At 35.2% G+C, this 13,277-nt stretch overlaps 1 protein-coding gene across 2 annotated transcripts in view; it reads right to left on the bottom strand.

Annotated features, from left to right (window-relative positions):
* PDHX (pyruvate dehydrogenase complex component X) overlaps positions 1-13,277 on the bottom strand; it is a 79,449-nt gene that overhangs the window by 43,963 nt on the left and 22,209 nt on the right. For both annotated transcript variants that reach the window (XM_003830374.5, XM_008955851.4), the window contains exon 3: positions 4,205-4,305. In XM_003830374.5, the coding sequence (XP_003830422.2) occupies positions 4,205-4,305 (101 nt within the window). The remainder of the gene's footprint in view (positions 1-4,204; positions 4,306-13,277) is intronic.

Below are 13,277 nucleotides of genomic sequence, written 5' to 3'. Positions count from 1 at the left end.
TTCTCTGATGGTAGTTTGACCCTCAGAAATAACGCCGCATATCTACAACTATCTGATCTTTGACAAACCTGAGAAAAACAAGCAATAGGGAAAGGATTCCCTATTTAATAAATGGTGCTGGGAAAACTGGCTAGCCATATGTAGAAAGCTGAAACTGGATCCCTTCCTTACACCTTATACAAAAATTAATTCAAGGTGGATTAAAGACTTAAACGTTAGACCTAAAACCATAAAAACCCTAGAAGAAAACCTAGGCATTACCATTCAGGACATAGGCATGGGCAAGGACTTCATGTCTAAAACACCAAAAGCAATGGCAACAAAAGCCAAAAATTGACAAATGGGATCTAATTAAACCAAAGAGCTTCTGCACAGCAAAAGAAACTACCATCAGAGTGAACAGGCAACCTATAAAATGGGAGAAAATTTCCGCAACGTACTCATCTGACAAAGGGCTAATATCCAGAATCTACAATGAACTCAAACAAATTTACAAGAAAAAAACAAACAACCCCATCAAAAAGTGGGCAAAGGATATGAACAGACACTTCTCAAAAGAAGACATTTATGCAGCCAAAAGACACATGAAAAAATGCTCATCATCACTGGCCATCAGAGAAATGCAAATCAAAACCACAATGAGATACCATCTCACACCAGTTAGAATGGCGATCATTAAAAAGTCAGGAAACAACAGGTGCTGGAGAGGATGTGGAGAAATAGGAACACTTTTACACTGTTGGTGGGACTGTAAACTAGTTCAACCATAGTGGAAGTCAGTGTGGCGATTCCTCAGGGATGTAGAACTAGAAATACCATTTGACCCAGCCATCCCATTACTGGGTATATACCCAAAGGACTATAAATCATGCTGCTATAAAGACACATGCACATGTATGTTTACTGCGGCACTATTCACAATAGCAAAGACTTGGAACCAACCCAAATGTCCAACAATGATAGACTGGATTAAGAAAATGTGGCACATATACACCATGGAATACTATGCAGCCATAAAAAATGATGAGTTCATGTCCTTTGTAGGGACATGGATGATAGACTGGATTAAGAAAATGTGGCACATATATACCATGGAATACTATGCAGCCATAAAAAATGATGAGTTCATGTCCTTTGTAGGGACATGGATGAAACTGGAAATCATCATTCTCAGTAAACTATCACAAGGACAAAAAACCAAACACCGAATGTTCTCACTCATAGATGGGAATTGAACAATGAGAACACATGGACACAGGAAAGGGAACATCACACTCTGGGGACTGTTGTGGGGTGGGGGGACGGGGGAGGGATAGCATTAGGAGATATACCTAATGCTAAATGACTAGTTAATGGGTGCAGCACACCAGCATGGCACATGTATACATATGTAACTAACCTGCACATTGTGCACATGTACCATAAAACTTAAAGTATACTACTACTACTACTACTAATAAAATAAATAAATAAATAAACATTTAAAAAAGAAAAAATTAGAGTTGAGAATATCTTCCATTTAATAGAACTGCTCTGAGCTCTGAGAGGCTATTTTCTCAATTAAAAATATCACGGTCTAGACAGAAGAATCATTTGAAGCCTCTACAACTTCAAATTTCAACCATAAACTTTCAAACCATTACAAGGCAACTTTGAATGGGATTGTGGGCAACTTAATGAAAAAATAAGGGTGGGGAAGGGGTATCTAACGAATACAGTAATATTTAAAAATGCATTCTTTAGAAAAATACTAATGACAGTATTTGAGTGAGATAAAGTGAAGAAACCAAGTGAAGAAGGTGAATAGTACCAAGAATAATTATTCTGCTATTTTTAGTATTCAGATGATCAATTAAAAAACCATTAAAAAAGAAATTTGGTTTAATATCCATGGATGTTATTTTTTAGAAAAAATTCTACTTTTGAAAATTGTTTTGAATAATGGTCTATCAATAAAAATCTATCAATAAATATATTGCTAGTCAATAAATACATTGCAAACATTACATAAATGTAAATAATTTTGACATCTTATACCCTTTTCATCCTCACAAATATCCTAATTGGTGTACCAAATTATACAGCAACCCCAAATACACTGGAAGCCAAATTAGAGAACCTCTAATAAACCCTCCAAATATGTCATCCTAAGATTCTACTTTATTAATTTATCATTTAAAACAGCTGCTGTTCAATTTGCTAAATACTAACTTTAAGAATAAGCTGATGAACTGATCTTTAAATGTATAATAACTGAAGTATTTTTGTATCAAAATTTACTAGTTTTGACAGGGCATGGTGGTTCATGCCTGTAATCCTAGCACTTTGGGAGGCCAAGGTGGGCAGATTACTTGAGTCAGGAGTTCAAAATCAGCCTGACCAAATTGGAGAAACCCGTCTCTACTAAAAATACAAAATTAGCTGAGTGTGGTGGCACATGCCTGTAATCTCAGCTACTTGGGAGGCTGAGGCAGGAGAATCATTTCAACCCAAGAGGCGGAGGTTGTGGTGAGCCAAGATCGTGTCCAGCCTGGGCAACAAGAGCAAAACTCCGTCTCAAACAAAAACAAAAAACAGAAGAAAAAAATATTTACTAGTTTGTCCCTGATAAAATTGCAACATCTTGTTGTGAAGAGACTCCCAAATATTATCCAAAAAGCATGTGGAATAATAATAAAGCCACAAAGGCCTAAAATATACAGTCTTTTCTTTGGCAAGAAAATAGCTGTGCCACCAAAGCCACTATCAACTATATGCACTCCCACTCCCAACCTTTTTCAGAGCATAGGGGCCAGATGAATTGGCACTGCTGACCCACTGACATGGTTAGCAATTTGAAATGTATTACTCAGCAGCTAAGTGGAAAAATGCTATCAATTCTGGAAGATTTCCACAGCCAAACAATCCAGAATTGGGGCCAAGAACACAGTTTGCCAAAAGCACACATAATAAAATGTAGCTGGGTTTATTACATGGTAATTCAAGCAATCTGTTTCAATATGCTGCATAAATTAGTCAAGAAAACTATTTTTGGTATGAATATTTATATTTTCCTAGTTACAAATGTACAGAAATTTTAGGCTTTGATTCATATTCCTACAAGGAAGTTAACTGTATTATCAACATGTTTCAACCTGGAATGTTATATCTAGTATCTAATATGAGAGATGACAAGTAAAGGAGTTTGACATATTAGAAGTTAAAAATACAACGTAAGTGGCTAAAAAAAAAAAAAAAGGAAAAGAGGATTTTCTAGAAAGAAAAACAAATAAAAAATTGTCTGTAGATTTGCACCTAGTTAGAGTATAGCATTCTGAAGTGTAGTCTTTGAATAGAATATACAAAGGAAGGTGTTATATCTATGCTCAAAGCAGAGGTAAGCTGGTGGCTCAGAAATAAAAACACATCCACAAGGGACTGCTAATAGACATGCAGCTCATCTGTACAAATCGAACTCCAGAGGCACAAATGGATACTTATTATCCAGTTGCAACCAACCAATACAAATTATTAGGCAAACATACAGACTGACTTGGGGACTAATGGTCACCAAGAGCTGAGGAAACAGTTGTAATAATGGGAAAAGTAACATTTATTGAGCAATTGGGTAACAGGTCTTGAGATGAGCATATATGTACTCTCTCAATCTTCCCTACTGTCCTATGAAGTAGGTATTATTATCATCTCTACTTTAACATGAAGAAAAAGGCACAGGGGTTGAAGAATTTGCTAATCATTACGTAACTAATAACTGGCAGAACTTTTTAGATATAACATGAATCAGTCAGCAGGGTGATTCCAGAGTCCACAGTCTTAGATGCTCCACCATACTACCTAGTAAAGGTTCTGGAAGTTAAGAAACAAACACGCTGGTTGGCTCAATCAGGGAATATACCACACAATGCTAAATAGTCATGTTTCTACCATATGTAGCTCTACGCATTTTATTTCACTTACTTTTCACATAAGCTCTAATATTCCATTATAAAAATAACGCACATTACAGAAAATTTAGAAAATACAGAAAAATAGGCTATTAGACCTTAACTCTAAAACATTTTAAACACTTGAACTAAAAATGTATTATGTAGTAGACAATACACATTAAAAATAAGGAGGCAAAAATAAAAGGTAATTTTACTACAATGAACTTTCCACTCAAGAAATCTTCATCCTGTTGAAGAAAATTAAAATAAAAACTTACCACGATTTTGGCCAAGATTCCATCATCACTTGCATCTAAGGTAACCACAGCTTTGTCAGTCTCAATTTCACATAATGCATCTCCAGCACTCACCACTTCACCTACAAAACAAGACTGGGTTTGTTTTGTTTTTTAAAATATAAATATTACTATGTATATATGTACATATGAATAAAACATAAATAAATACCAAAATATTCCGTAGCTATTTCTGGGTTGTGGAAATACAAGTAATTCTCATTATGTGTGGGTGTTTGTGTGTGTGTGTGTGTGTGTATGTGTATGCTTTGCTGTAATTTCCAAAAGCTCTATAATGGACATAAATTATACTTGTGATAATAAAAAAGCTATTACAAAGATTACTGAGCATGTAAAAATGAAATCAACCTTAAAGACATCAGCAACAAATGTGTATCCACCTCTGAACAAATCAATTCCAGACTCCATATCCCCCTTACTTTTTCAAACATTTTGACTATATTCCCTGAAGAAAAGTTTTACAATTAACAGTACTTCTGGGTTCACATCTTAGGGCAAGTTCAAAAAACCTGTTGGCAGCACACAGTATAAATGAATAAAGCATATAAAGCATAAAAAGAGAAAATCAAAGACACAACTGAAGTCAAATACAGATCACTTCTCTGCAACAGAAAATATCTGGAAACTCAAAAATATGGAGGAAGACCTGAAGTTCCAGGCTTACTAGCTTCTGGATTTAGGAGCAGGTTTGAAGCAAACAGGGGAAAAGAGGTACAACAGTTTCCTTTGGGGATTAAAGGGAACTAAAAGTAGTCTGTTGGATATAGGGGACTCAAATCAGATTCACTATTTGAAGCTAGAGCTAAGTCAGGGTTCTTCTACTCATAATGTGAGGCTGATAAAATGCACAATCAAAACCTGTTGACTGAGACTATGATTTTAATCAGCAACCATGGGTCTAGGAAGGTGGGGACCAGAATACTGCCTCAGTACCAGGAACAAAGTCAAGCCACCCTCTGGCTCCAGGGCTGTATCTGCCAATATCCCCAATATCAATTGCAAAATTCCTTGGATGGTGGCAAGGATCGAGGGGGGACTGCGTAGGAGGGAAGACATTAAAACATAAACTTTCCACTTAAAAGTAAATTGCACAAGAAAGTTCTGAGACACACGAAGAAATCAAATGCTAAGAAAGCAAGCCACAAAATCAGTAATTGTAACAAAAATTCTTTTCAGAAGCAATTTATTTAGTGCAATCTGTCAAAGATTGTAAAATAAGTACTTGAGGACATCCAAAAACATAAATGAAAGTAAAAGAGCCATCACAAGAACAAGAAATTTTAAAAAATGGTATCAGGTAGAAATAAAAAAACGAATTAGAAGTCTTAAAAATGAAAAATTAAGTAATTGAAATAAAAAGAAACAACAGAATATATTCTAGACAGGGAATAGTGAAGGTATGAATTAGTAAATTGAAAGGTAGCACTAATGAACTACCCAGAATTTCATACAGGCAGACAAAAAGATACAAACATTAAAAACAAAAAACAAAACAAAACGAAAAAACAGAAAAGAGCAGTTAAGTGACAAAGACTGAGGCTGCAATGTTTGCTAATGGAGTTCTGAGGGAAGACACTGGAGGCACTGGTGGAGAAGCAATACCTGAAGAAATAGTGGCTGAGAATTTCCCAGAACTGGAGATGTATACTCTCATCATCAAAGAGTTTTGAATGAATTTAGGATAGGTGTACTGACTAGCAGGGGGCATACGGATCTGTGTAGCTTGCTAAGAATGTTCTAAATCTTGATCTAGGTGGTGGTAACATGGGTATACATGTATATAAAATTTAATTGAGCCTAAGTTTATGCAAGTTATACCTTGATAAAAAATTAAACAGAAAAAAGAGTATTAGACTATATAAACATGAATCCATATTAGATACAATGTAAAGAAACCGCATTCTATCAACGATAAAAACATAATCTTTTAAAAATCTATCAAAGGGGAAAAAAAACAGATTACCTCAATGGAAAGACTGAGAGTACACTTCTCAGCAGCTGCAACAGAGGTCAGAAAACAATGAAGTAATATCTTCAAAAAACTGAGGAAAAATAACTGTCTAGAATTTTGTATGCTGCCAAACCATCATTTGAGAATGAAAGAGAAGTATTCTTTAGATATATAAAGGCTAGGAAATTTTACCACCTATTAAAGATCTCTTTAAAAAGCTCTTACAAGATGCAGTTCATCAAGAAGAAAAGTGGAAGCAGATGGAACCCATGGGCTATAAGAAACAAGTTATTGTGAAAATTACTAAAATGTTAACTACTAGTATTTTTAAAGTAATGTTTGAGGGTTTAAAAAGTGTAAAACTCAAACTCTAAAAAATAATAAGATAGGTAAGGAAATGTTTAGATGGTAAGGCATGCTAACAACTTTGATATATTCAGCTGGTGCAAAAGTAATTTTATTTTTACCACCTTACTTTCAAAAACCCCAATTACTTTTGCATCAACTTATAATAGGAGAAAAATACTGAATAATACTAAACTTTATTGGCAAAATTTAATTTAAAATTTAAAAACAGAAATATAATCTACAGCATTAGAAAAACAGAGGAAAAATAAGAAAGTGATTATCTAACTGAGGGCAGGCACATGGAAAGAAAAGGCAAAGGATAAAAACAAAAGTGCACAAAAAATGGTAGAAATAAGTCCCCATGTATCCGTAATCACAATAAATATAAATGGATTAAAATCACCCATTAAAAGTAGAGATTATCAAAATGGATATGAAAATAAAATCTAGGTAAATGTAGCTTACAAGAGATAGCCCTAACACAAAAACAGAATAAAAAACAAGGGGATAAAAAATATGTAACATATAAATACACCTCCTCACACACCAAAAATAGCTGGAATAGCAATATTAACAGGCAAGCATCATAAGAGAATATGAAAGAAAATCTAAAACACTAAATTAACAAATATGCTCTGAACGTTCACAGTACAGAAAGTACTTCATTGTGTACCAAGATGATCAAATTGATAGTTATATCTTCAGGTTAAATAGTTCAGAGACACTAATATAAGTTATTTTTAAAAATAAATTGGTATGTTAGATGATATTTATTTACCACCTAAAAGGTCCTTTGTCTAACTCCAAAGAGATGTCCCTAGTCAACAAACATTTATTAAAAATATATTGGGGTGGCCAGGCGTGTAGGCTCACACCTGTAATCCCATCACTTTGGGAGGCCGAGATGGGTGGATCACCTGAGGCCAGGGGTTCAAGACCAGCCTGGCCAACATTGTGAAACCCCGTCCCTACTAAAAATACAAAAATTAGCCAGGACAGGTGGCGGGCACCTGTGGTCCCAGCTACTCGGGAGGTTGAGGCAGAAGAATCACTTGAACTTGGGAGAAGGGGGTTGCAGTGAGTCGAGATCATGCCATTGCACTCCAGCCTGGGCAACAAGAGCAAAAACTCTGTCTAAAAAATAATAATAATAATAATTATATAAATATATTTTATATATATATACACACACACACGTATTTGTATTATATATTTATATATTACATATAAAATATATATACATATGTAGGCACTGAGGATACAGCAGTGGACAGTAATAACAGCAAAGATTTAAGATTCCTGACCTCAAGAAGCTTGCTTAATATCCATTGACAAGTAAACTGGAAAATACAGCAGGATAAGGTGAGGTCAGGATGCTTTGGGAATGTTCAGGAGGGGCATCTAATTCAGTTTTTGTAAGGTGAGAAAAGGCTTCCTAGAATACAATGACCACCTAATCTGAGCCTGAAGAGGTGAGGAGGAGACAATCTGTAAACAGGCAGTGATCCAGGTAGAAGGTAATACACTTATAGCCCTGGAGGCAGAGAGAACAGGAAACTTCAGAGAAACTGGCAAATAGTATGCGAGAGAAGTGACGAGAGATTAGGCTGGTAAGATATGCAGGAAGAGACCAAAAATGACCTTTGTATGTCATAGAGAAAGCTACAGTGTCAGATCATATCATCTTACATACTTCTTTAAATGTTTTAGTGGTTAAAACAGATTGCACTTCAAAAGGGAAAAAAAGCATACCCTCAAAGATTTCTGCTATAATCACGGGAAAAACTATAGAACTAGTAAACCCAGCAATTAAATACCTCTTAGATGCCTAGAAAACAGACTCTAGCCACAGAAAAACAAAATGATGCTATATCATCATTTGTGTTCATCAGTATTCAAATTCCAACTACACTTTAAGAACTACAGATTCGACTTCAGCTATATAACTTTCTCTGAGTAACTTGACCTACATAATTTTGTTCATATTCCAGATTCCTATAGTAGGTCTAATTTATTTAAAAATCACAAATTGCATATAAAATGTTATATTACTGCTAATTACTTTTTTAAATTGTGATTTCCTCTATTTACTAGACTATGAGCTTCTTCACAATACGGACAGGACACTTAAATGTTTTATATTCCCATCCCCATTCCTCAGGTTTCATGGCCAATGCACCATACCCAATGAATTTTAGATTAAAATGCTTTAGAAAAAAACACGATAACTTCACGAATCCTTATTTCCTCATAAGGTATACATCAAATTATCCTTTACATTTCTTTTGCTTCTAACATTTGATTTGTAGCATGCTTCTGATATTTAAAAAGATAGCCTTTTTTTCTTTTTTAAAAAACTATATCTATTCACATAACACAGACATATATGTTAGCTAGATGAGAATGCCAAGGGAGAGGGTAGAAGAGAAAAGCAGGAGGAGAGAGAAGGAAAAAAGGAGAGGACAAAAGAGAGGGAGGTGGGGAAAAGAAACACAGAAAACTTTACCAATAAATCACAGGGAAGTTTTAAAAACATAGTAATATTACATATGGAAGCATTACCCCTAACTCATCACAAAACCAAAGTTCTATCTTTCAATAATCAAATATCATGTAAATGCCAAAAGAAAACTCTGAGAGCAAATAATGAGCCATGAATATTTCAAATCTACTGAGTTTCAGCTGTGATCAAAAATTTAGTGCTATAACTTAGAAAGACTCCTTGGCAGAGTAGTTACAAGGAACCTCTCCTAATTCAAATATGAGTTTGATTCCAAGCTCTGACAGTTACTAGTGATCTTGACCAAGTTACTTAATCTCTCTGACTCTCAGGAAAATTTTAAATGTATAGATATATATTTTTGAAGTCATGGGGCTGGAAGTGTTAATGCTTCACATACATCTTTATGTAACACTTTACAACATCTCTAGGTAAAAATAAAATGTTAGCTATACAACCATTTAGAATCAAGACACATTTATTCCATATTCTGTCATGTCTACCTGAATCAAGATACGTTTTTTTTCCATATTCTGTCATTTCTACCAGAATCAGGACACATTTATTCCATATTCTGTCATTTCTACCAGATCATTCAACAAACATTAATGTATAAGGCACTGTACTAAGCACTGGGTATGAAAACAACAAAAAGAGAAGGTTCTGTCCACAAAGAGTTTAAAGTGGAGAAGAGTGGAAAAGACTCAGCAGCTAGGATAGAGGGTCCTGGACAGCGTGAGATGACAGATGGCTTCTCAGCTGTCAGGTTCATAGCTGACTGATTGAAGAAAGAGATGGCAGCCCTGGAGTGTTCCTGCACCATCTTCTCGTGGTCCATGGCAGTGGCGGAAGCGGAGCGGGCCCAGAGCGAGAGTGCGGGCCCCAGGAGGGGCCAGAGCAGAGGCCCGCCCGGGGGCCGCTCCCCAGCACCGACGCCAGCATCATCGTCCTGTTCCTTTGTCCGATGGGCAGCTGCCAGAGCTGAGGACTGAAGTATACGGAGGCTTCCCTTTCTCTTTTTAAATTCTAGATATTAAGCATAGCCTTGGTCAAACACAGCTAATGGTGATGTTTATTTTATTAATAGAATAAGTCCTGAGGCTTTCACAAAATAATTTTGTTCTGCCAAAAATTAAGAATAAAAGTCTTTACGTAAAAGATGTGTGTGGTGGTGGTGGTGGAAGAGAGCTAGTTTTTATCTGTAAGACCAAGTTATCAGATCAACATGAACATTAAAGAAAAATTCCTCTTCTTAGTGCTATGTTGAACCATAATGACAACAATAATCAGAAACAAAAATAATTCAATTGTTGACTCTACAAGTATTTACTAGCTGCTCATGTGAATGACACTGTGTGCGACACTATGATAAAAATAGTAATAAAATAAGACAGACCTGCTTCAAGAAGTTCCTAATCTGATTGAAGAACAGTACAACAAGCAGGCAATGACAATCCCATCCAATTAGTACCTACAGCAGAATGGGAATGTAGAGGAGGGACCCCTAGTCAGTGTTTGTCATCCCTTTTCACTTCACACACACACACAAAGAAGGATAATATTTGCATGGCCAAAGACCTGAGGCAACCTGGTTGCTAGGCCAGTTGAGGTCCTGCCCTATGGGATGAAGGCATGAGTAGGAGAGTTTGAGAAGGGCCCAGTTAGACAAGGTCAACCACCCACACATCCCTCTGGCTTCTTACATTAAGTCTAGTAGCTACTGTATTCGACAGTTTAACACAGAACATTTCCATCACCACAGAAACTTCTATTGAATAAAACTATAATCTATAATTCCATTCACTAATTTAAAAATTCTGATATAATACAAAGATTTAGCAATAAATGTAAAAACGCATAATGATGGAATATAATTTAGTAACAAAAGGAATGAACAGCTGATAAATGCTACAACATGGATGAACCTTAATCATGCTAAATCTGAAAAAATCTAGTCACAAAAGACCAAACATTACATGCTTCTATTTATATGAAACATAGACAAAAGGCAAAACTTTAGAGACAAAAAACAGATCCGGATTGTCTAGGGATAGAGACGGGAGGAAAAAAATGACTGCAATCAGGCAGCAGGGATCTTTTTTGGGGTGACAGAAATGTGTTCTAAAACTGGATTGTGGTGATGGCTGCACAACTCCATATATTTATTAAAAATCATTGAATACTTAAAATAGGTAAATGTTATGGTATGTAAATTATACCTCAATAAAGCTGTGAAAACCATAGTACACCAAAAAAAGGAAGCTATTTGTGAAATGGACTTTTCAAAATTTTCCATTTTAGCACCACAAACATATACATATTGCCAGAAATAACGGAACCAAAGTGTCTTCTATAGTAGAATCCAGAGACCCATATAACTCTCTAGTGGCATCTAGTGATATAGGATAAGGCTTTCTTCAAAATGGTTTTATTTCTGAATTTTATACAGTAACAGTATATTAGACAAAAACTATTTGAAATACAAAAAAATCCCTTGTCTCATGACATAAGGAATACCACAGCAACAAGCACCACTGTTAAGCATGCTTACTACGTACATTCTAGGCACTGTGTGTGTGGCTAAGTGCTTGATGGAATTATCTTAGCCTGGTTTTGTTCCATAGTGCTTCACGGCAGAGCAGAAAAATCTCAAATATTCTGAGGGAAAAAAACAAGGTTTTTCATAACCTCAAATATTCTCTTACAAAAGGAGAACAAGAATTTTTTTTTCCTTTCTGTTATTTTAACAGATTTGACAGTTCAATTGATGAAAAAATAAACTAGGTGCAGTTTAAACTGAAAATATCTGAAGCACATGCCCCCTCCAAATAAAAAACTTGTAATAAAAATGCCAAATGATAGCTCAATTGACCTTTCAAAAGATTTTGAAATTGTGGGTGTTACCTAGCACTTTCAGAGTGTTTTCTGTACTAATTTTATGATATATAAGGTTTTAGTCAATCCTCAGACTGAAATGAAGTACTCTAATAGTCATTATAAAACTTATTTTCTTAGACTCATGAGTTCAACAAAGACGGAAATAATTTATATGCTATAATACTGCATATTTCAGTTACTTAAAAAAAGAAAATAAAAATGAGTTATCATAGAATTATAAATCCAGGATATTCCGTACCTTAGATTTCAGCTAGTTCAACTCACTCCCAGGTAGTTCATGGCAGAGGAGGAACCCCAAAGGAAAAACCATGATTCCTGGGCCAGAGTTTTTTCTTTGCACCCTCACCTCCTTGGTGTAAAACGTTGCGTGCATGCACGTGCACACACACACACACACACAGCATTAGTAAAAGAAGCTGTGAATCGGTCTCAGATTTTTGAAAAAACTTAATGGTTTTTAAGACTGAACTGCTGTCCATTGAATGTTCTCAAATACTTATCCAGTCTTTGCTTAGAAGTAAACTAGATTCATAATTCGATGCAACACTATCATTTTTCATGAAAAATATCAATTTTCTTAATGCATAAAGGTTTAAACTCATTGTTTTATGGTGACCATACATTTAAAAAGATCTCAAAAATCAAACAAACAAAAAACAGTTAATAAGAGAAAAATATATGAAAAGTATGGTGTCAGAATATAAATTTGTTTTTAATATAAAATGAATGAAGCAAGTTATCATAAATGTAAGAAGAACCAGGCATACTTAAACATATATTGACACCCATGTATACAGTAAATAAGTGTTAATGAAAAGCAGCCAATTATACTCAAAAGATCACAAATCACAAAGGTGATGAGCTTCAAAAAGAAGCCAGTGAACCACTAAGAACCAAGGATTAAGATTGCTCTCAATTATTTACTGTGTTTTGGCAAAAACAAATTTCCCTTCAGTTGGCAGAACACAGAATTTTAAGAGCAACCTTCAGGGAAACATGCTCCAGGGACTTAAAATACATCCTGGCCTGTCCTACATGAAAATAGCATATTGTAATCAAAAGGAAAAAAGAACAGAATAATGAGACCATATGTCTGCTGGCTCTTTATCTTACTGCTCATATTCTAACGGGTGTGAATAACTTATTAGATTGCCAGTGAGCTGGAAGTCTGAAAGATAAATGTGGCCCAAGAATCCCCTCATCTGCTTACCTATAAATTCTCAAAGTGTGAAGAAAGTTAATCTTTTTAAAATAATCCCTAAAAGACTGTTCTGTGTCTGAATCATTATTTAATGACACCAACACCCTGTCATATCGAATATGGAAATAGCCAAAGC

The sequence above is a fragment of the Pan paniscus genome, chromosome 9, assembly GCF_029289425.2.
Source record: "Pan paniscus chromosome 9, NHGRI_mPanPan1-v2.0_pri, whole genome shotgun sequence".
In the NCBI taxonomy this organism is placed as follows: Eukaryota; Metazoa; Chordata; class Mammalia; order Primates; family Hominidae; genus Pan; species Pan paniscus.
The sequence above is the reverse complement of the archived record's forward strand: the minus strand, read 5'-3'. Positions and strand labels throughout refer to the sequence as shown.